The sequence below is a fragment of the Centropristis striata genome, chromosome 9 (assembly GCF_030273125.1).
Source record: "Centropristis striata isolate RG_2023a ecotype Rhode Island chromosome 9, C.striata_1.0, whole genome shotgun sequence".
Taxonomy (NCBI): domain Eukaryota; kingdom Metazoa; phylum Chordata; class Actinopteri; order Perciformes; family Serranidae; genus Centropristis; species Centropristis striata.
Window position 1 is genome coordinate 31,365,111 of NC_081525.1, and position 18,781 is coordinate 31,383,891.

The following is an 18,781-nucleotide window of genomic DNA, read 5'->3' on the forward strand; positions in this document are numbered from 1 at the left end:
TTATAGATAGATTATTTTTGTCCATGTTAACTCTGTAATCACTTAATTTACTTAATTTGGAAAGACACTGTAAACTATTATGGTCTTGGACAGGACTCTTTGCTCTTGACTTGACTGGACGAGGTCTTGGACTTGACTTGGACTCGATTAAGTTGGTTTTTAAAGTTACAGTGTATTATGGGAGTAAGAAGTAGGAACATTTTGTGAGATATGTAACCATTTGGATAGTAATATTTATACTGCATAATACTGATACATTTTCCTGGACATTTTAAAAGAGGCTATCTTTTTCTTTTGTTGATATCTTGAAGTAAAACCTGCTGGAGGTCCTGCAGTCAAGGCAACTAACAGGCTGAAACTAAGCTATTCAGATAGTTTATAGAGACAGAAATACAGATTGCTGGGCTAGTTTCATGTCAAACAGTCTTCTGAAAGAACATTTTCCATTATGCCAGACATAAGTTATATAAAACCGGTAAGTAAAGGTCACATGCAAGACCTTGAGTACAAGGAATACTTCAACATTTTGGGGAAAAACTTGTTTAGCCAGATACGGGAACTTGGCTTGGGTCTTGAGGAGTTTTAGCATCTATTCACTGACGAACAGCCGAAACTGTTCTCGCACTGCACTGCTACACAGCTATTACTGTGACTGCTAACGTCATAGTAACCATCTCACACACACACACACACACACACACACACTCTCTCTCTCTCTCAGTCAACCGCAAACTTTCTGACATAACGTAGATTGCATTCATCTGTGCTTGCAAAACACTGGCAGCAATCCTGGCTTTTGCATATTATACAGTCATGGAAAAAATTATAAGACTAACCTTTTCTTCAATTTCTTGTTCATTTTAGTGCCTGGTACAAGTAATGGTAAATTTGTTTGGACAAATATAATGATAACAACAAAAATAGCTCATAAGAGTTTAATTTAAGAGCTGATATCTAGCCATTTTCCATGGTTTTCTTTAAAATAACGAAAATCATTATCAAGAAAACCATGGAATATGGCTAGATATCAGCTCTTAAATTAAACTCTTATGAGCTATTTTTGTTGTTATCATTATATTTGTCGTCATATTTGTAGTTGTACCAGGCATTAAAATGAACAATAAAGTGAAGAAAACAAGGGTGGTCCGATATTTTTTTCCATGACTGTAGGAGTCCATAGAGTTCACAAGGTTAAACTCTTTTTAATTGATTATTTTTATATCATGACTCTTTTAAGAATCAGCACATTATTTGCTCATCTAGCATTCTACTCATGAAATGCTTTAAACATGGTCGAGAGGTGTCGACATATCAATAGCCCCTCATTATGTTTACTTGCCTAGTTTCGCTGAAATCCCTAGATGCCTATGGGATCATGATAATGAAATTTGATCCAATAGATATTTAGGCCAAGATATCCTAATATTGCTGTTTGACACAATAGAATACATAAAAAAAGTCTGTCCTACAGAATGTATTAGTTACTGAATCAGAGAAAATGTGGGAAAAACAGTAAACTTCCCCAAAACCACTGTATCTCAATGAATGAACTCTCTCCTTAACCAGATCACACACATTTAATCTATTCTATGCAATCTTCTTTTTACAGCTGGTGCAATAGCTAATGCAATGTTTTTTTTCCCCCACTTCCATTCACTGAGCCTCCTCTAAAACTGCTTGCAGCCCCCCTGGGGAGGCCAGGCTCCCACTTTGAAAACCTCTGAATTAGCCAATGATGCTGCCCTTAAATACAGGGAGCTAGATGGCAACATCACTGCAGGAGCTCAATGTGTACTCAGGTCTCACTGTCTCCATGATACTGTATACTTGAATATATTATTACATCTATCCACCCCCCTTCCCTACTTCTGTCATGAATCCATTCAACCTCATCCATTTCTTGCTCCATCCCTTCCCCCCTTCCATCTCTTCATCTGCTACACAACTACCAGTCCTCTCTCGTCCTCAGTCTATCACCTATTGATCCTGTCCATGCTTCCTCATTTCCTCTTTCAATTCATCCATCCATACGTCCCTCCATCCATTTATCCATCACCCATTCATTAGCATAGGGATGTGAGAGGTGAAGTGAACTCACCTAATGGGGTTATGTGTCTCCAGGAAATGCTTGGCTCGGGTTTCCCACTGGCTGTACAGATGAGCGACACATTGCTGCCCTCGTTTACCGTGATGTCAGAGGAAATGTCATATATCTTGGGAGGAACTAGAAAAAAACACAGGAAAAATCACAAACAAGATTAGCATTTCAAATCTGCAACCTTTGGCTCATCCACCAACATCATCCATATCTAATATTAGCCTTAGAGAGTACAGGAAGTAATGGATGATGTCTTAATACTGAGATCTGGCTTGTGTTCCAGTTTTGAGCGAGAAGATAAAGTGCATGCTGTACTTAAATGACCCCTCACTGAAAATCACACTAAGCAGTAGGCAAATTTTTTTAAATTTTGGACAGGGGGTGGCCCCGCCTCTCCTCCCAATGCAATCCTCTAACACACTGCACACTTACTGATATCTCACAGCCATAGCTGGGAATTTATTTTCTAACTTGCACAAACCTCAGACAAATAAAAGATCCATGAGTAAGGATTACTAACATATTCAGCTAAACAACCCCTCTGCCCCTGCACTCTCTCAGCTTCTCTGGGATGGAGAGGGAGGGTGGTAAGTTTAACCTTTTAAAAACCCACCTGCCGGCCACAGGTAGGGGTAGGGTTGTGGTTAGACTAAAAAAACGTTTTTGTTCGTTGCAGCCGAATTCTAAAAAGGCATATTTTCATAAACCAGAAGATATTACCATTTAAATGAAGCCTCAAACATGCATTTTGGCCTCACAGTTTTCCTGTAATAAGCTTTGGCTTAAAAATGTACCCCTACCCACGCAGGTGGATTTAAAGAGGTTAACAAGGGAGGTCATTTTGGTCATTTCACTAACAAGGGGGATGGCATCCCCCCTCATATCGCCTAACACAATATTCAGACTCCATGAATCCGTATGACATTGCCATCGTGTTAAATGATTTTCCACTTGCCAACCACAGAAAATAACAGGTATTTCTAGGGACTTAGAAACCATATTGGCACTGAAAAAAATGGAAATGGAAAAAAACTAAACATGTTTTATTGAAACACATACAAATAACTGTTGCCTTTTAAACAGACATACAGTAACTGCTGCATCCATACTGAAAACATTTCCTCATGGCATTATAGTTTTCTCACTTAATTTGAGTTTTATCATGAAAATATGAGGAATAACATAGTGATGTGGAAGGTAGCAGGACTCCATATAACATGTGAACCTGCTTCTTAATGTTGGCCAGGCAGAAAAGCCAGGCATGTGTTCAGGAGTCAGTATCTGCTTACAGTGCAGGATAAGCTCACATTTCTTTTAAAACAATGACATCATCACGCACATGATTTATTTGTGTTTGTTTTATTAGTTAGACAGTTAAATATATCATGAGCAGTGATTAAGCTGTTGGCCGTAACTATGTTTAATATTTACTGACAGAGTTTGGCAGTCATTTAGTCCCACCCACAAAGGCTTCGATAGGCTCAGTTATTTCTCAAACAGTTATTCACAGAAACAAAACCAGGCCTTTTTGAATCACTCAACAACAAAAAGAGACGTGGGCAGTGATTCATAGGACCAAGCTACACTTTATGTGGTTTAGAAGCCTAAAAAGCATATTTTTGAGAAAGAAAAGTTCTTCTCTATTGAGGGCAGCTCATCAACAGTCCCTGCTGGACATCACTTACAATCATAATTGACAAGTTTCTGGGCACTTAAATCCTCTTGGAGCTTTGATGTTAAAAGCTTCGGTATTTAGGCTGCTCAAAACACACGCAGACACACATGCAGCCACCCACAAAGGCATTTAATCACATTCAGCCAAGCACACATGCAGACACATGGGCACATGCACACTTGCACACACATACAGGCTTATGAGACACTATTTTAATCTGCAAGATTTGAATCTCTGAGGGAGCTGTTCTGCAGTGGACTGTGCTATACAGTAATGGCTTCTCAGTCGACTGGGGCTTCAAACTATTCTACCCTCTGATCCCTCCTGATGCCTGCTAAAAAACTAACAAAAGAAAAGTTGATTCAACAATTTCCAGAGTTCCTCTTTAGACCCACCAACACTTTTTGGAGTCACATGGTCTCTTTTGTCATTGAGCTCTGTCCAGTTTCGCTGCAGCCACCCTCCTCTTCACTCTTTTATGAGCAACAATGCAGAGGATGTGGCTGAGAACATACAATATGAATAATGACAATATCCACCATATGTTTTTGTACTGATTTAGAGTTATTGCTTTTGTGTTCCCTCCTCAAACATAACCCTGATTCCAAAAAGTTTGGACACACTACAGAATTTAGTGTATTTTTACAAAAAATGTTTTAATATATGTCAAAAAGGAGATCACATTCTATTTTAATTATGTTTCAGACAGTGTCTCAACTTCTTTGGAATCTATGGAGCAAAAGAAAACTAAAGAAATCTACTAAAAATAATGATTTGTGGTCTGGAACCACTACTGCACCACTACTTATCAGCATTAAGCCCATAAACACTGGCCATAATCTGGATGCACTGACTGCATGCACTAATTGTATAATAAGAGCAGATAGCCTAGAGTCAAATACAGGATGGTGCATCATTAAAAGCATCAATACTCATATAACTGGAACTTCTATGGTGCAGGGGGGAAAAAGCTTCTAGCCCAGCCAAATGGTACCAGCCAAGCCTTTATTGACGCAGCCACACAGGCACAGCCCTCAATGATATCAGGGACCCTGGAAAACATTCTCATCACTGTTTTCTGTTTTGCGGGGGGGATAGGCGTCATTTTTGATCAACAGATCTGGATCTAAATTAGATGAAAGTGGTGGACCTTCAGTAGGAGAGGACCAGAGGCGATGTTGAATCTAGGTTATTGCTTGTCAGACTCCTGTGTTTACTTGCTGTAGGACCCCAGTGTTGACACATCTCCTCAGTGTCTGATAGCACAAAATTGAAAATGTTGGGGTTGTCTACTGATCCTATCTCTCCCTGGCAGGGACTGAGGGGTTTTCAAAGGTTCAGATGAAGAGCCCTCAGTTTTTCAGCTCCGAGCTACTGTAGCTCAGTTGCTTTACTATATTTGCTCCAGCTGAGAATAACAAAAAGTCCTGCAAACAGAATAAAAGATCAATAGAAATCAGTCAAACTTTAGGCAAATGGGGATGTCTTTGAAGAACAGAGCAGTAATTTATTCACCAGACAATAACCCATGCTTTCGTTTCATGTCTTAAAAAACTATTTTAGTTAGACACCATCAAACAGTTCAGACCTGGGGTAACCAAAAGTGCTTAAGGTAACAAATGAGAAACATTTTGCCTTCTCATTGAGTTATGTAAACAATAAGTGCATCGTTGACCGAAAAGAAAGAGAGAGAGAGAGAGAGAGAGAGAGAGAGAGAGAGACAGAGAGAGAGAGAGAGAGAGAGATAGAGATAGAGATAGAGAGAGATATAGATATAGAGATATAGAGATAGAGAGATAGAGAGATAGAGAGATAGATAGATAGAGAGATAGAGAGATAGAGAGATAGATAGATAGATAGATAGATAGATAGATAGATAGATAGATAGATAGATAGATAGATAGATAGAGAGAGAGAGAGAGAGAGAGAGAGAGAGTTTTGAACATAGCATGGGCAGTGTGTGTACAATTTAGGCTATTTGCTGGTGAATAAAACTTCACTGATGTGTAAAGGATGAGTTAAATGTACAATTTCAGTGTGTGTCAGTAATCTTCATCTTAAAGTGAAGGGTTTAGCCCTGAAGTCAGCAACAACATCAGCTCTGGCTCACTTAAGGTGGACTGACCTTTGTGGTTGACAAGCTATTCTTATTTAGTGAAGTTCGTCCTTTGAGTTGGCCTTACTTTGATACATTCAAGAAACAAGAACATATTCTTTTCTTTTGTTAAATGTAAATGTATGATGGCAGGGCATAAAATCATGTATCTGTTGATCTTTATGAATTATGACTTGATAGTCTAACAATGGCGTAGCTGTTAGTGCTGCTAACATCTAATTGTATCGTGGATTTGAAGAATCATGACATCTGGATGTCAACTTTTAGAAATCCCAAAAATAAAACAAAAATAAATGCATGGTTCAACAAGGTTTTGCTAAAATGACCACAATTCAAGCTATTGCAGTTAGGCTTAGAGATATGGAGCCAAAGGTTTTTAAGTCTCAACTTACTGCTCAGTGTTCAATATGAAGCATGTATTATTGTGTGAGTGAAAGTGAATGAGTGAAAGTGGGACTTTGGACACAGCTAATGCATAAACAAATATATGATTCTGCCATCTGGTGTCCCTCATTAAAAAAAGAAAGCATCCAAAGCAAGATCTTATATAAGTGAGAGTCTCGTTGCTAGGTTACAGTGCTGAGACATCGCAAGTGTTGTTGCTGAGGGGACATAGGGTGGACACTTGATATTGAGGGCTAAAGGGGGTTCCATTTGGCAAATAGAAACTTAAATCTATTTGAAATTCCACACCCACTAATGAGTAAATCAAGTTACCAAGTGGCTACAGCAGTTAAAGTGCTCAATTTGCTTTTCAGTGTTTAATGGTGAAACTTATTACTGGGTGATTTCAGACTGCATTATAACTGTTGATGCTGCACAATAATTATTCATACGGATGTGTGTGAGAGGTGGTGTGAATAGAACTGTTCAGTTCAGTCGACATACTATCAAAAATGGCAGTGTTAAAAGTCGACACAGCAGAGAGGACAGTATCTTAACCTTGTGGTGAAGACAATGACAGTGAACGGGGTTTGCGGTAGCTCTACCACTGCATTACATGACAGCATTATAGCAGTTTCACACCAGTGTGTGTGGTGCAGAAACACAGAGCAAATATGCGAAAAATTTGCACACAGAATTACAGCAGTCAGCCTTTGGTCACACTGGCTGGGGTGATTTTCTGCTTTTTTGTGTCACATTTCATATGGAAATAGAAAAAATGCACCTGGATTGAATGAAAAGAACCGAGTCAACAAGCAGTGTCAGCAACGACAATGTTCCACTTTGAACTGAATTGATATTGTGGATTCTTTAGGCATACTGAATGTTAGTGCAGTCCCTCAGAAAGCAGCATGGAAAATACCTTGACCCAATCAATGATTGGCAGTGTACTTCAAGTGCATGCACGTATTTTTTGAGTTATTGGCATGCTATAGTATTTGTGCAGTTGAAGTGGGATAAAAATCTGAACACACTCAGAGTGTGTTTCCTCAAAGTGTTTACAACTTACAAGGATCTTTGCAGTACAAAACACTGAAGTGAAGTTGCACTGACACCTACAGTAGTTAAGAACTGTTGAAGTATCTCCTTATGAAAGAGAATTGATTTATTCTGAAAGGAATAATTCCACTTTTATCGGGAGATATGTTTAATCACTTTCTGGTGGAGATGAAGATTAGAAGATCAATAGCCTGATGATAAACTATTAGTAACAAAATCTGACCACCAACACGTCTAAAACTTACTAATCAACATGTTATAACTCACCTTACAAAACCTTGTAACAGTTGTCAGGCAACCAGAAAAGAACCCATAAATGACTGCCTCCAGACAAGAACCTGCAGAATCAATTAGTGATGTAATAACTGTTAGATATAGCCATTCTGTTTCTCCCTGTTTCAAGCTTAGTGTTAAGCTAGGCTAAATGGCTACTGGCTGTAGCTTCATATTTAATAGACAGATATGCAGTGCTCATACTCATCTAACTCTCCACCAGAAAGCACAAAAATGTCCAAATTTGATCCTAGACTGAAGGACCCCAGACAAAGAAAGGCATTAAGACCTATTGTTTGTTGGTAGCTAGTTGACTACCCTCACCAATAGTAACACTGTATAGTAATTTATGTGAGGTTTAATGGGGTTTATGGTGGCCATTGGAAAAGGTGCCAATATGAGGGGCTATCAGGGGCCCCTTAATACATTTTTCTCTGGGGGACTTCAAACATTTGCCTGGTTTGTCTCTATTGATGACCACCACTGACTTGGTTAGAGTAGGTAAGCGAAATACTGTGGTCACATGTCAGGTACAAATGACTCACATGGATGTTCGTCCCTGCTGTGAAAAAGCCTCTTAGACAGTGTTACGGGAATCCTCGCTTGCCAATTTCTTGGTTATGTGGTTACATTACCCTGAAAGCCTGCAAAGTCCATTAACATCATTTTTTCCAAGGGTGCATCTCTGTGAGTGCCCTATATTATCCCTTTTACACCTCCTCCACCTCTTGAAACATCAGACACAGATGTGACTGTGTTGCCTCTTGAACAACAATGCATTATAACCCATCCCTCAGTACCTACACACACAGCTTGTTGTTTTCTTTAGGTGCTAATTCAGTAACGATGCTATGATTGTCATGTTTGCCCATTCCTCTCTAATTTCCTCCTTCTCCAGCCCTGCAGGAGGTGCTGAGAGTGAGCTGCCACAGCTGATCTGGGCGTCGTCATCTCGCTCCTGGCAGACGCCTCGGGTGAATAAATAAGCCTCTAATGACGCCACCTTGAATTACGGAAATGCTTACAGCTGCACTATTAAAATGCAGGGGTTTTCTTCTGGAACTGCAAAGTGGGATGCACACAACTGGGCTCTTCTATGAATTCTGACAGGTCTCTCCAGGATGACTTCTGCTACCAAATTGCAGGACCCCATTACTGGCTAAACCTACTGCCATCCAGCTTTCCAATTAGAGCACAGAGGGGAAGCCCAGCCACTTGTTGTAATGGACGGCAGTATAGGCAGTGCAGAGGTAGAGGAGAGATGAGTGTTAGGGAGAGAGAAAAAAAAAAATTCTTTCATTTTCTGTAATTCAGATTCTTCATTTGTCCACCATCTTCCTACACAAACCACAGAAAGGAACAAAGGTGCTGCAACTGCCTCGAGCGTATTTTCCGGTCCAAACACAACGATGTAATGGTTTTAATAAAAAGCAGATGTTTACTGATCTGAGGACAGATTGTCTTTAATCAACAACATGCAGCACTTTGAAATTGGATTAGGGGCAGCTTTGAGTTTTACTTTTCAGCTTTGCTTGATACGGTGAAGAAATCCGTAGGAGATCTACGAATAGCTGCTTGCAATTTGAAACTCACCTATCCCAAAGCTTCCCTAAACCGCAAGATGCTTGAGATGACATTGATACTGATGGATCATAATATACCTGTAAAATATACCTGTGTTTGCGGGGTGTAATATAAACCTCAGTAATGAGACAGTTCCCACACAGCTATTCCTAAAGGTTTTCAATTCCCTTTCCTCACTGCAGGCAGCAAGAAAGAACCAACTTCCAGCCCGTTAATTAGGTGTCAGACACGGAAACTAAACATAAACAGTGACAGATTATATTACTCAAAGGGATTACCTCTATTTGCAGTGTCATAAAGCAGGCACAGATAATTTGTAGTACTTAACTTTGGAAAAAAGTTCACTCAAGTAGAAAGAAAAATCTGTCATTATTGGCAAGGTTCTTTCACTGAATGGACAAAATTAGAGGGAAACTTTAGAGGGTAGAATAAGCCTTGGCTCTCAAATTCAGCTATTTGTATGTTTAACTCTAAAGATGGCCAGCTTTCAACATTTCATGACCCTCAGGTCTAGCCAGTTGACTTTAACGTAAAGTACAAAAATCTTCAAAAGTATGTATAATTATGAGGGAAAACTGACTTTTTGGATTTACAGCATGGTGAGTTTGTGTCTATGTATTGCATGGGCAAATACTCATGTGCCTGCGGTGCACATATAAAATAAATTACATACAGTATTTGACTCCCAGCGCATCAACTTTGAAAGTCACTCTAGCTTTAGTCCAATATCACCTGCTGCTCTCTCATACCGTTATTAAACATATCAATCTCAATCATTTCCAACAGAAAAACACACAACCATACGCCAATAATAAAAAGCAATAAAAATGTTCAGTGAAAAAGAGATGTTTTTCTTTTTCTTTCCATTTATTTGAGCCCAGCAGCAATAGAGGAGGTGGACTAAGTGCTGGAATGGCAGGGCCAAGACATAAAACCTCATCAGCCCTTATTGCTTGTCTGGTTTTGGCATCTCTTCATATTCTAAGATCTCCTTGTGGCTAAGATGTTGGGTAGGTTAATAAAGAATTGATATGTGAGGAGTTGTAGCAGACAGCAAGCGGCTAAAGACACAAATAGATTCCCAGCAAGTGCACATTAGCTGATGAACATTATTTCATAATGGTATCATTACATATGATGAATCCAGTGATTTACCCCATTAATGTACTACAGGAATCCGCCTGAGGGTACAATGATAGTGTGTGATAGTGTGGGAACAGTACAATATGATGATATACTGTATAATAGAGCTGCACAGAGCCACCTTTCTTCACTTCCAATCAGATTCTGATACCTGAATTGGAAATTCGCCAATATTAAAACCAATACCAGAGCTCTTTCTGCATAAAATTTGCATTGCATTCCAATTTGCATTACATTTGAATTAAAGCAATTTATTTGAAGTGCAGGTTGAGTAGGCTTCACATATAAACAGATTTAGGAGTGTAAATTGCTATGGCAACTCCTTCAATATTTTGAATAACTTGCGCAAATGAAGTGCACATCAATGCATTATCAACTACGTCTATATGCAATATGTGTTCAAGAGTAATAAGAGAATTTGATTTCAAAGAGTCCAATGGCAACTGCTTCATGAGAATTTCTAAGTGAGCATTTGGAATACAAGTATAAGAACTGTGCAGAGGAATAAATATAAAAAAAAAATCAAGAAACCTTCTCAGATAATTTAATAACATTTGTGGCTTCTACCTAAAACTAAATGTAGATTGTTGGTAGATCAGACTGATATCTGATGAGTAAATAATGTCAGTATTGGAACTGGGTATAGCTTAAACTTCAAGACATCAGAGACTGGCATTTTTATATTGAAATGTGTCTCATATGGCTCAAATGCAAATGTTTGTCTTCAACATGGGATTCCTCTGTAGTACAGTAGATTTTTTTTTATGTAGGTGTGACCCATTTGTTATTTTCGGTTGCTGTGCCTCCATGAGCACCTAGCCCTCACTGTATCACTGTAAATGCACCTGGCATAAATTCTTACAAAAAAATCTGTGCCCATTACTTTAGTTGTAACCCTGAAGTTATATTCTACTCCTGGCTTATTTCAGTGGCCCCCTTTTTTTTTTGCTTTGAGGCAGCATTCCTGTCTCTGACAAAAACAGAGATGACCCCAATACTGTGGAAACAATAATGTACTGGTGAGGTGGTGATGGCTTTGGAGAAAGAAAAAGTATTAGACATTTCTACCCCGAGCCTCGAAAAATGTACCGCAATGTACCGATGTTACCAGAGTCATATAAAACAATTTTCACCATGTCTTGGTTTTTCAGTGGAACAGCCTCTGTTGTCAGTTGTTTCATTATTGTCTGCGTATGTGCCGGTCATAATAATCGTCTGCCAGTAATTATATTGGCAGATAGTGAGCTGATCAGAACGATAAAAAGAATATAATGTTCCACTATTAAACATGTTGGAAACAAGCTTTGCGCCTTGCAGAAATCCGAGGAAACTCTGAACACCATTTTTGTTCAACTTGTAATTAACCATTAGTTTATGATAATATTCCTGTCATGACCTAATGGTGCAAAAATAACATGCTTCCGCAAATGTCACAACCAATACATATGATGAGTAATTGCCAATGAAGTTAACGATGCAGAAAGCGTGATTATGGAGAGCTTGTTACCAATTTCATGCACTTCTGGGGAATTCATGAATTAAGGGAAATCAATTGATGAAAATGAACTTTTCGAAATACCTTGTGAGAGGCAATTAATCTTCAATGGGAGAGCTGCACTGGGCATGTAATTCAAAGATAAGCTATCACCCACTTATTGAAATAGTTTCTAATTTATTCATGCTAATCAGTGTCTTTCAGCCTCAGCATCTTGCTTATGATAAACAAAATTCCTCAGCATGGGCCACTCTGTTTTGCTTTCAAGGATGATCACTGGCTTTTTCAATTAGCTGTGTGGCTACAAAGTGTCTTTGATAGGCGCGGCCATGCACAAGGCTCATTTCAAATAGTTTATTGTCAAAGTGAAACACTGAGACTGTCAGAGGGCAAGCTGCTTCCCAACAACGAAATATCAGTCGGTGACACAAACGACCGTTGCTACGGGTGATCCTCTGTGCATCTCAACTCTCTGCCCATGTGTGTTACTGTGTGTGTGTGTGTGTGTGTGTGTGTGTGTGTGTGAGCGAAATGCATGATCTGATGTGATGACACAAAGCTCTTTCTCCATCTGTCACTGAGCCTTGATGCAGCGCTAAAGGTCAAGGTTCAAACTTTAGAACCCGGGTCGTGATTAATGGGGAGAGAGCAGTTGGCAGCTAACAGACGCACACAACATCCAGTCACAGGGAGGAGCTTGGCTCAGCGGGCGGTGGGATGTGTTCTTTTATTGGCTCTTTGCTCATCGCTTTGTCATTTGAAGGGCTTTTGGTGCCACTGTTATTGTAGTCATGTTCATATGTAATTCTTATCTTTCAAAGTTCAGGTTCAAAATTCAAGTGATGATTGTACAACCTATAAACTGTGTAAAAGAAGTGCTTGTAGTAATCATGACATCACCTATTGGTTTGTGTACTATGGTTTTAAAGCCTCAAGTTTGGCATTTTGGCTGTTGCCATCTTGGTTTTTTAAGGCAGAAGTGACCAGATTTAAGAGTTTAGTTTAGGTTTAATTTCGTTTTATTTTGCACAAATTAAAATGACAAATATAACAAACGCAAAAAATAATCTACATTGCAGGGAGAGGCAGAAAACTAAAATGGGCTTATTTGAAGCCTCTACCTAAATCATTAAAAAATCTCAATATTTTAAAGAGAATTTGAAGCTGGAGCGGGGGACGCTAAGTTTCCAGCTAACACTAGATGTAGCTAGCTAGCTTGGTTAGCAAGGTGCATCCATAAACTAAGATGAACAACCGACACCTTTGTCTTTTTTAGTACAACTGGATGCTGACCAAGACCTTTTTACATGAAAATAATGTTACAATTAGTTTTCATGAACTAAAAACTCACTTAGAAAGGGTCAAAGCCAAAACAATGTCAAAACATGCAGTGCAAAGTGCTGTACTTTATAATCTATTTTACTCTAAAGTTGGCCATAATTTACATTGCAAACATCATGTTGTATTGAAGAAGACTTGAAACTAATGATTGAGACCATAAACTCATTAGGACATCTTTTACTAAGGTAATAACTTAAATGAGAATAAGGGTAATTTTCTCATGGACATCTATACAATCTGATATGTTTTTGAAACCAGTGGAGTGGCCCCCTGCTGGTCATTAGAAAGAATTAAGCTTTAAGGCCGCTGTGGTTAAGTTGATTGAGTGGTTGTCCATTGATCGAAAGGTTTGTGGTTCGATCTCTGACCATGGCAGCCTACATGTCGAAGTATCCCTGGGCAAGATACTGAACCCCAAATGGGTCCCATTCTGCGTTCATCGGTGTGTGAATGAACTCCCAATGGTGGCAGGTGTCACCGTTGTAGGCTAGCCTCTACTACCAGTATGAATGTGTGTGTGTGAATGGGTGAATGAGCGCAGTCTGTAGTGTAAAGGGCTTTGGATAAAAGCGTTATATAAGTGCAGTCCATTTACCATTTTACCATTTAAAGCACTTATGTATTGGCATCCCCTTTAAGAGCTGGAGTTTGCCACTTGGTCCAACCCCATCAGATCAGTGACATTTTTAACTATAACCTCATCACTTGATGCGTAAAATGATCATCTGTATGAAATAATAACAATCAGACATGTCATTTTATTGAAGCTTCCCAGTTGCTCATGGGAAATGAATTCTCAAAGATGTGGAAAGCCTTTTTGGGCACAGAAGCTGTCAACTGTCATACTTCTCAAAGTGCCCTTGATAGTTACGATGAGTGTCTTTTTAAAATATCCGAGTTTGAGATTTCTCGAGGACCCATCATCATCGGGGCACTGTGCAATGTCCTGTCTTTGTTCATCCATTTGTAATGACATTAAGCTATTACCTTGAAATATTAATATGTATCTCTGATTTTGTCTCGAGGTAGAAAAGAGGCCTGGATTTTCAGTAGGGGCAGTGCATTGTTTGTGAACAAAGATTTGTGGGAATAGGGTCTAAACACATTCATTGTTTGTCAAACTCTCCCTTTCTCCGTCTCTCTCTGTCCTGATTTATTTCTCTCATTGGTGAGTCATATAAGTCCATGATAAATAGAATTGGCTGCCAAACAATTCGAGGTTCAAGTGCTGAAGAGGATTAGTGATTATTCTCGGAGCGTGTGTGCGTGTGTCTCTATATGCATGTGTACCTGTGCACACGCACAAACACAGAAGGTGCGCATACAGTATGACGGTGCCCGACATCGACTGCTTTTCTTCCCGATGCCCCGTGGGGCTGGTAGGAGAAGATTTGGAGTAAACAACACGTAGGTGAAACAGGGCAATTCGTACCCACTGAGGGCTTTGGAAAGGCCAAAGTCATGACTATTCAATAAATTGCTCATTATTAAAAACCCTGAGCTTCTACTTTGCAGAATACAGATGTCACTTCTTGCCGTTTGTTTACGGAGCACTGATTGATCAAATGATCATGTTCACCCAGAACATCTGGGAAAATTTTAAATGAGAAAGTGTCTCTTATCTGCCTGTTTGTTGTGTCTTTGATAAAGCATCCATGCTGCCACGCTGTTCCATCAATAAATCTGACCACCGGCTCCTCTAACAAAGCAGGAGGGCTTCTGCTACTGGTATCAAATACAGCTACAAGTCAAGGAAGCAGAGTGATGGAGGAAATCTCTCGCTGCTCTTTAATTGCACTTTGGGCACCAGATGAATTTCAAGGATGAGACAGGCAGGAGGCACCCTGCTGCTCGTGGTCAGTCCGCATTCAGGGTGATGTATGCAACAGTGCTGTAGGGCCAGGGAGCGCAGCCTGTGATATTTATCTGCCCAATTAAGGCCAGTGCATCCCAGAGAAGCCTGCCAATGCGTCATCCCCAGCAAATCTGTTTCACAGCTACAGTAGCGCACTGTTGATGAGGGTTGTATTGTATGATAAACACTGCCTAGAGGATCGTGTTTGGATTCACATAGAAGTGAGAGAACCCATGTCTCTGTTGTGATTTACACCTCTGAGAACCAACTGTTTAGCACGAGAAGCCATGGTCCAAACTCTGAATTTAGATTGTTCTCACACAGTTTGATTGTCTCATCTTCTATGACATTAACGAAGTGGCCTGCATGTCCAGAATGAAAAAAAAAGTAAATACAGCTTATTAGGTTTTCTTTACTTAACACAGCATCATTTTGTGTCTGCTCGCCTTCACCAGCATTTTCTAATTCACATTTCAGCTGACTTGAGCGTTACCAAAACACCCACACACACTTTAAGTCATATACTTTCAAAATAAGACTACTTCTAGGAAGATTAAGACATATCTGTGTGGGCGGTTAATACTCGCAGATGTTGTAATTTAAGGATAGACATCTTTTCAAAACTGTCATGACACTGAAATAGATATGGATAAAAGCAATCAGGGCTTCAGGCTGCAACTCATTATTATTTTCATTATTTATTACTTTTTGATTGATTGATGAATCGTTGGGACAAAAAAAAAGAGTTGCCAGAAAACAGTGGAAAAAAGTCCATTGCAATTTCCCGTTGAAGTGTCAACAGTTTCACACTACAAAGTGGAGGAGGGAAAGAAGACTGCAAAAGAAAAAAATGGATGATGGCCAATTTGGACAGTGTAGGATGATAACATCATACAAATATGAATTCAACTGAAGATTTGGCATTGTTTTTGCTTATTTGTGACCCTAGATTATGAGTTGTGCCAACATTCTTTACGGTTTGATCTGAAAGATCTGAAGCAAGTGTTGAGTTTTATTAACATGGAGAAAAAGAAAAGCAACCGAGAATTGAACTACATTGTGTTGAAAAAGAGAGACAGATTCAAACAGGTCTGGTGTTATGCTCTTTGACTGCTGTTACCCTTGTCCAGGCCAATCAGAGCTTTGTAGGTGTGAATAAGAACAACAAGATAAACAGGATGTCAGGCTGAGTAATGAAATGATAATAAAACGGCAATCCAGACTGATTATAAGGCTTGTATGTTATGACTACCTTGTTGTAATGATGGAAATAATGCTGTGGAAACAAAATAACTGACTTGATGATTGACTTTTTATGCCTCTGGTAAGGTTTTACAGCCCGAGCTTTTACTTTATTTTCTACTGTGTTATTAGACATCTGTGCATGTTAACATACAGCATCGCTGGTTTATTTCACTATCATCACAATTTTAAAAACTCTGCACCATGACAACTTGCGATGTGTGAATATTTACGACTACCAGCAACAGTGAGTGACAACGGAGATGAATATGTGCTGCCCATTAATCTAATGTTATTCACAAGTAAAGGCATGAAGAGAATTTATCGGAAAAACGAAGCATAATTGAAGTGGGACGGCGTCCAAGAAAATTCTCAACGAGTAAGTCCACATTTTCTGTTTTGGAACAACCCCATTACTATAATCTGAAGCTCATTTTGATTTACAATTGTCAACATGCATTTCATAGTACAAAGAGTACAAAAACATCACTCACACTGTTATTCACTGTGAGTAAAGTAGGTCCAGAATCATCATGCAGAGAGCAATCAAGCTTTCCATAATGGATCACTCTGAATTTAAGATGAAGAAAACTCTGACATTCTGAGCGACGCTGGTTCAAGAAAATGTGGCTAAAATAAAAATGCGTCAGTGAAAGTGTGACTGTGTTGCTTCATGCTAAGCTGTGTTACCTGTAAAGACTTTTCCAAGTGCCAAAATAAAAATGCCTTAGTTACTCTCCACTTGTGTTGTATCTATTCCCTCTCTAGAGAAGAGAGACGTGAGAGCTGAGTGGCTGACCTTTGTCCTTGCTCGTTTTAATTAACCATGGCTAATATCAGCCATTTCCGTGATGAGGACTCACATTAGTGCGAGTGTGCAAACACACAATCAACGAGCCAAACGTGCATGAAGAAGCACACATGTAATGTTGCATGCACCCGCAAACACATAATAGAGGAGAAAGATTTACAGGGGCTAAGATGGGGATTCACACACACAGACACAGACACACACACAGACACACACACACACACACACACACACACACACACACACACGACAATGATTAGTGGCTAACTAAATGTCAGGGGCCATAATGGCAAATCTGTTCCTTTAGACACACTCATATTCTCTCTACACTTTGCCTGCAATATTAATGGCAGGCTGCATTGTTTTAATGTATTATTATTCCACTGAGACTGTTCATACACAGTTATTCTATCTGGGGACAGCAACACTGATTCACTATACTCTTCACTACACTATGTGTAACACATGCACTCACGAGGTACGACTGCAACACGGTTTCACTGTGTTTTTACGTTGATATCAGCAAAAAGTTACATTAACACAAATACCGCAGTACATCATTCAGTCAAAACTACCTACAACACACCATAACCTCAATATCATTATCTTCTTGAACTGATATACATATTTCTGCTGAATATTAGCAAATTAAGCAAGATTTTAAAAATAAATATTTGAACTATAGTTGTTACACCAAAGTTAGGCGTATGGCAAGTTTGAAACGATACAATCTCATCATTAATTACATATTCAATAGTATGGATGTACCAAAGTTGCACCGGAGCTATAAAGAATAATATTCAACTCAAGGCTACACAGATGAAACAACAGGGAAGAAAATGTACTGTGTTGGTTTGTGTTTTTTCTGACTTCTATACCAGTACTGTGCAGGTTGTAAAGAAAAAAGAAAATTGTAAAGAAAAAATTATGTTTTTGTGTGCCTATGAATCAAAAGAGGTATCGAGAATCATTTTTTTAAACTAGTATTGTGTCAGATTGTTAAATTCGGGCTTAATGACAACCTTAATATTAAGGGATGGAGGAATTTAAGCTCTTAATACAAAATTGTATTAAATATTGATGAAGTCTTTCAAAGCTGTATCAAAGGACTCTAACATTTCTCTCCACACTGCTTTCACATATTATACTGTACATGTAAGCCTTTTGCAAGAGGGGATCAACCAGGGGGATCAAGCCCAAAACTCTCTGAGGGAACTACAATAACCACTTTACATCTGTGTTAAGGAATAAAGACTGCACACCTGTGGATGGGCTCTCATTTACTGAAATTGCGACTCAAGTAGGAGAATTACTTCTTCAGTAGTTCATTTTTTACAACACTTACAGGCAATTATTGTAACTTGTGAGTCTAATGGCGGCGTTCAATTTTGTCTTTGGGTGAGTCACCGTGACTATTGACAAAATGTCTTGCTACGTTTCAGTATAGTGGACTTAACATTAACCCATTTAAGGAACTCAACATCAAGTTTAAATTGGAAATTGTTTAACCAATATGTTCACACAGTGGAATCTATTTTTAATTGAATAAAGAGCAAGGTGAAGCTAGGTTGCATCACGATTAAACTTCATAGTATTGATATAGCTTATACTCAAGAGGAATCCGCAGCAATAAATGAGGGAGAAATGTCAGTGAGATGGTGTTTATTCTCTGGATTAATTCACAGCTGTGTTAGTGTAGTTCTGC

At 39.0% G+C, this 18,781-nt stretch overlaps 1 protein-coding gene across 2 annotated transcripts in view; it reads right to left on the minus strand.

Moving 5' to 3' along the window:
* negr1 (neuronal growth regulator 1) overlaps nt 1-18,781 on the minus strand; it is a 158,954-nt gene that overhangs the window by 81,734 nt on the left and 58,439 nt on the right. For both annotated transcript variants that reach the window (XM_059340712.1, XM_059340713.1), the window contains exon 3: nt 2,099-2,224. In XM_059340712.1, coding sequence (XP_059196695.1) covers nt 2,099-2,224 — 126 coding nt within the window. The remainder of the gene's footprint in view (nt 1-2,098; nt 2,225-18,781) is intronic.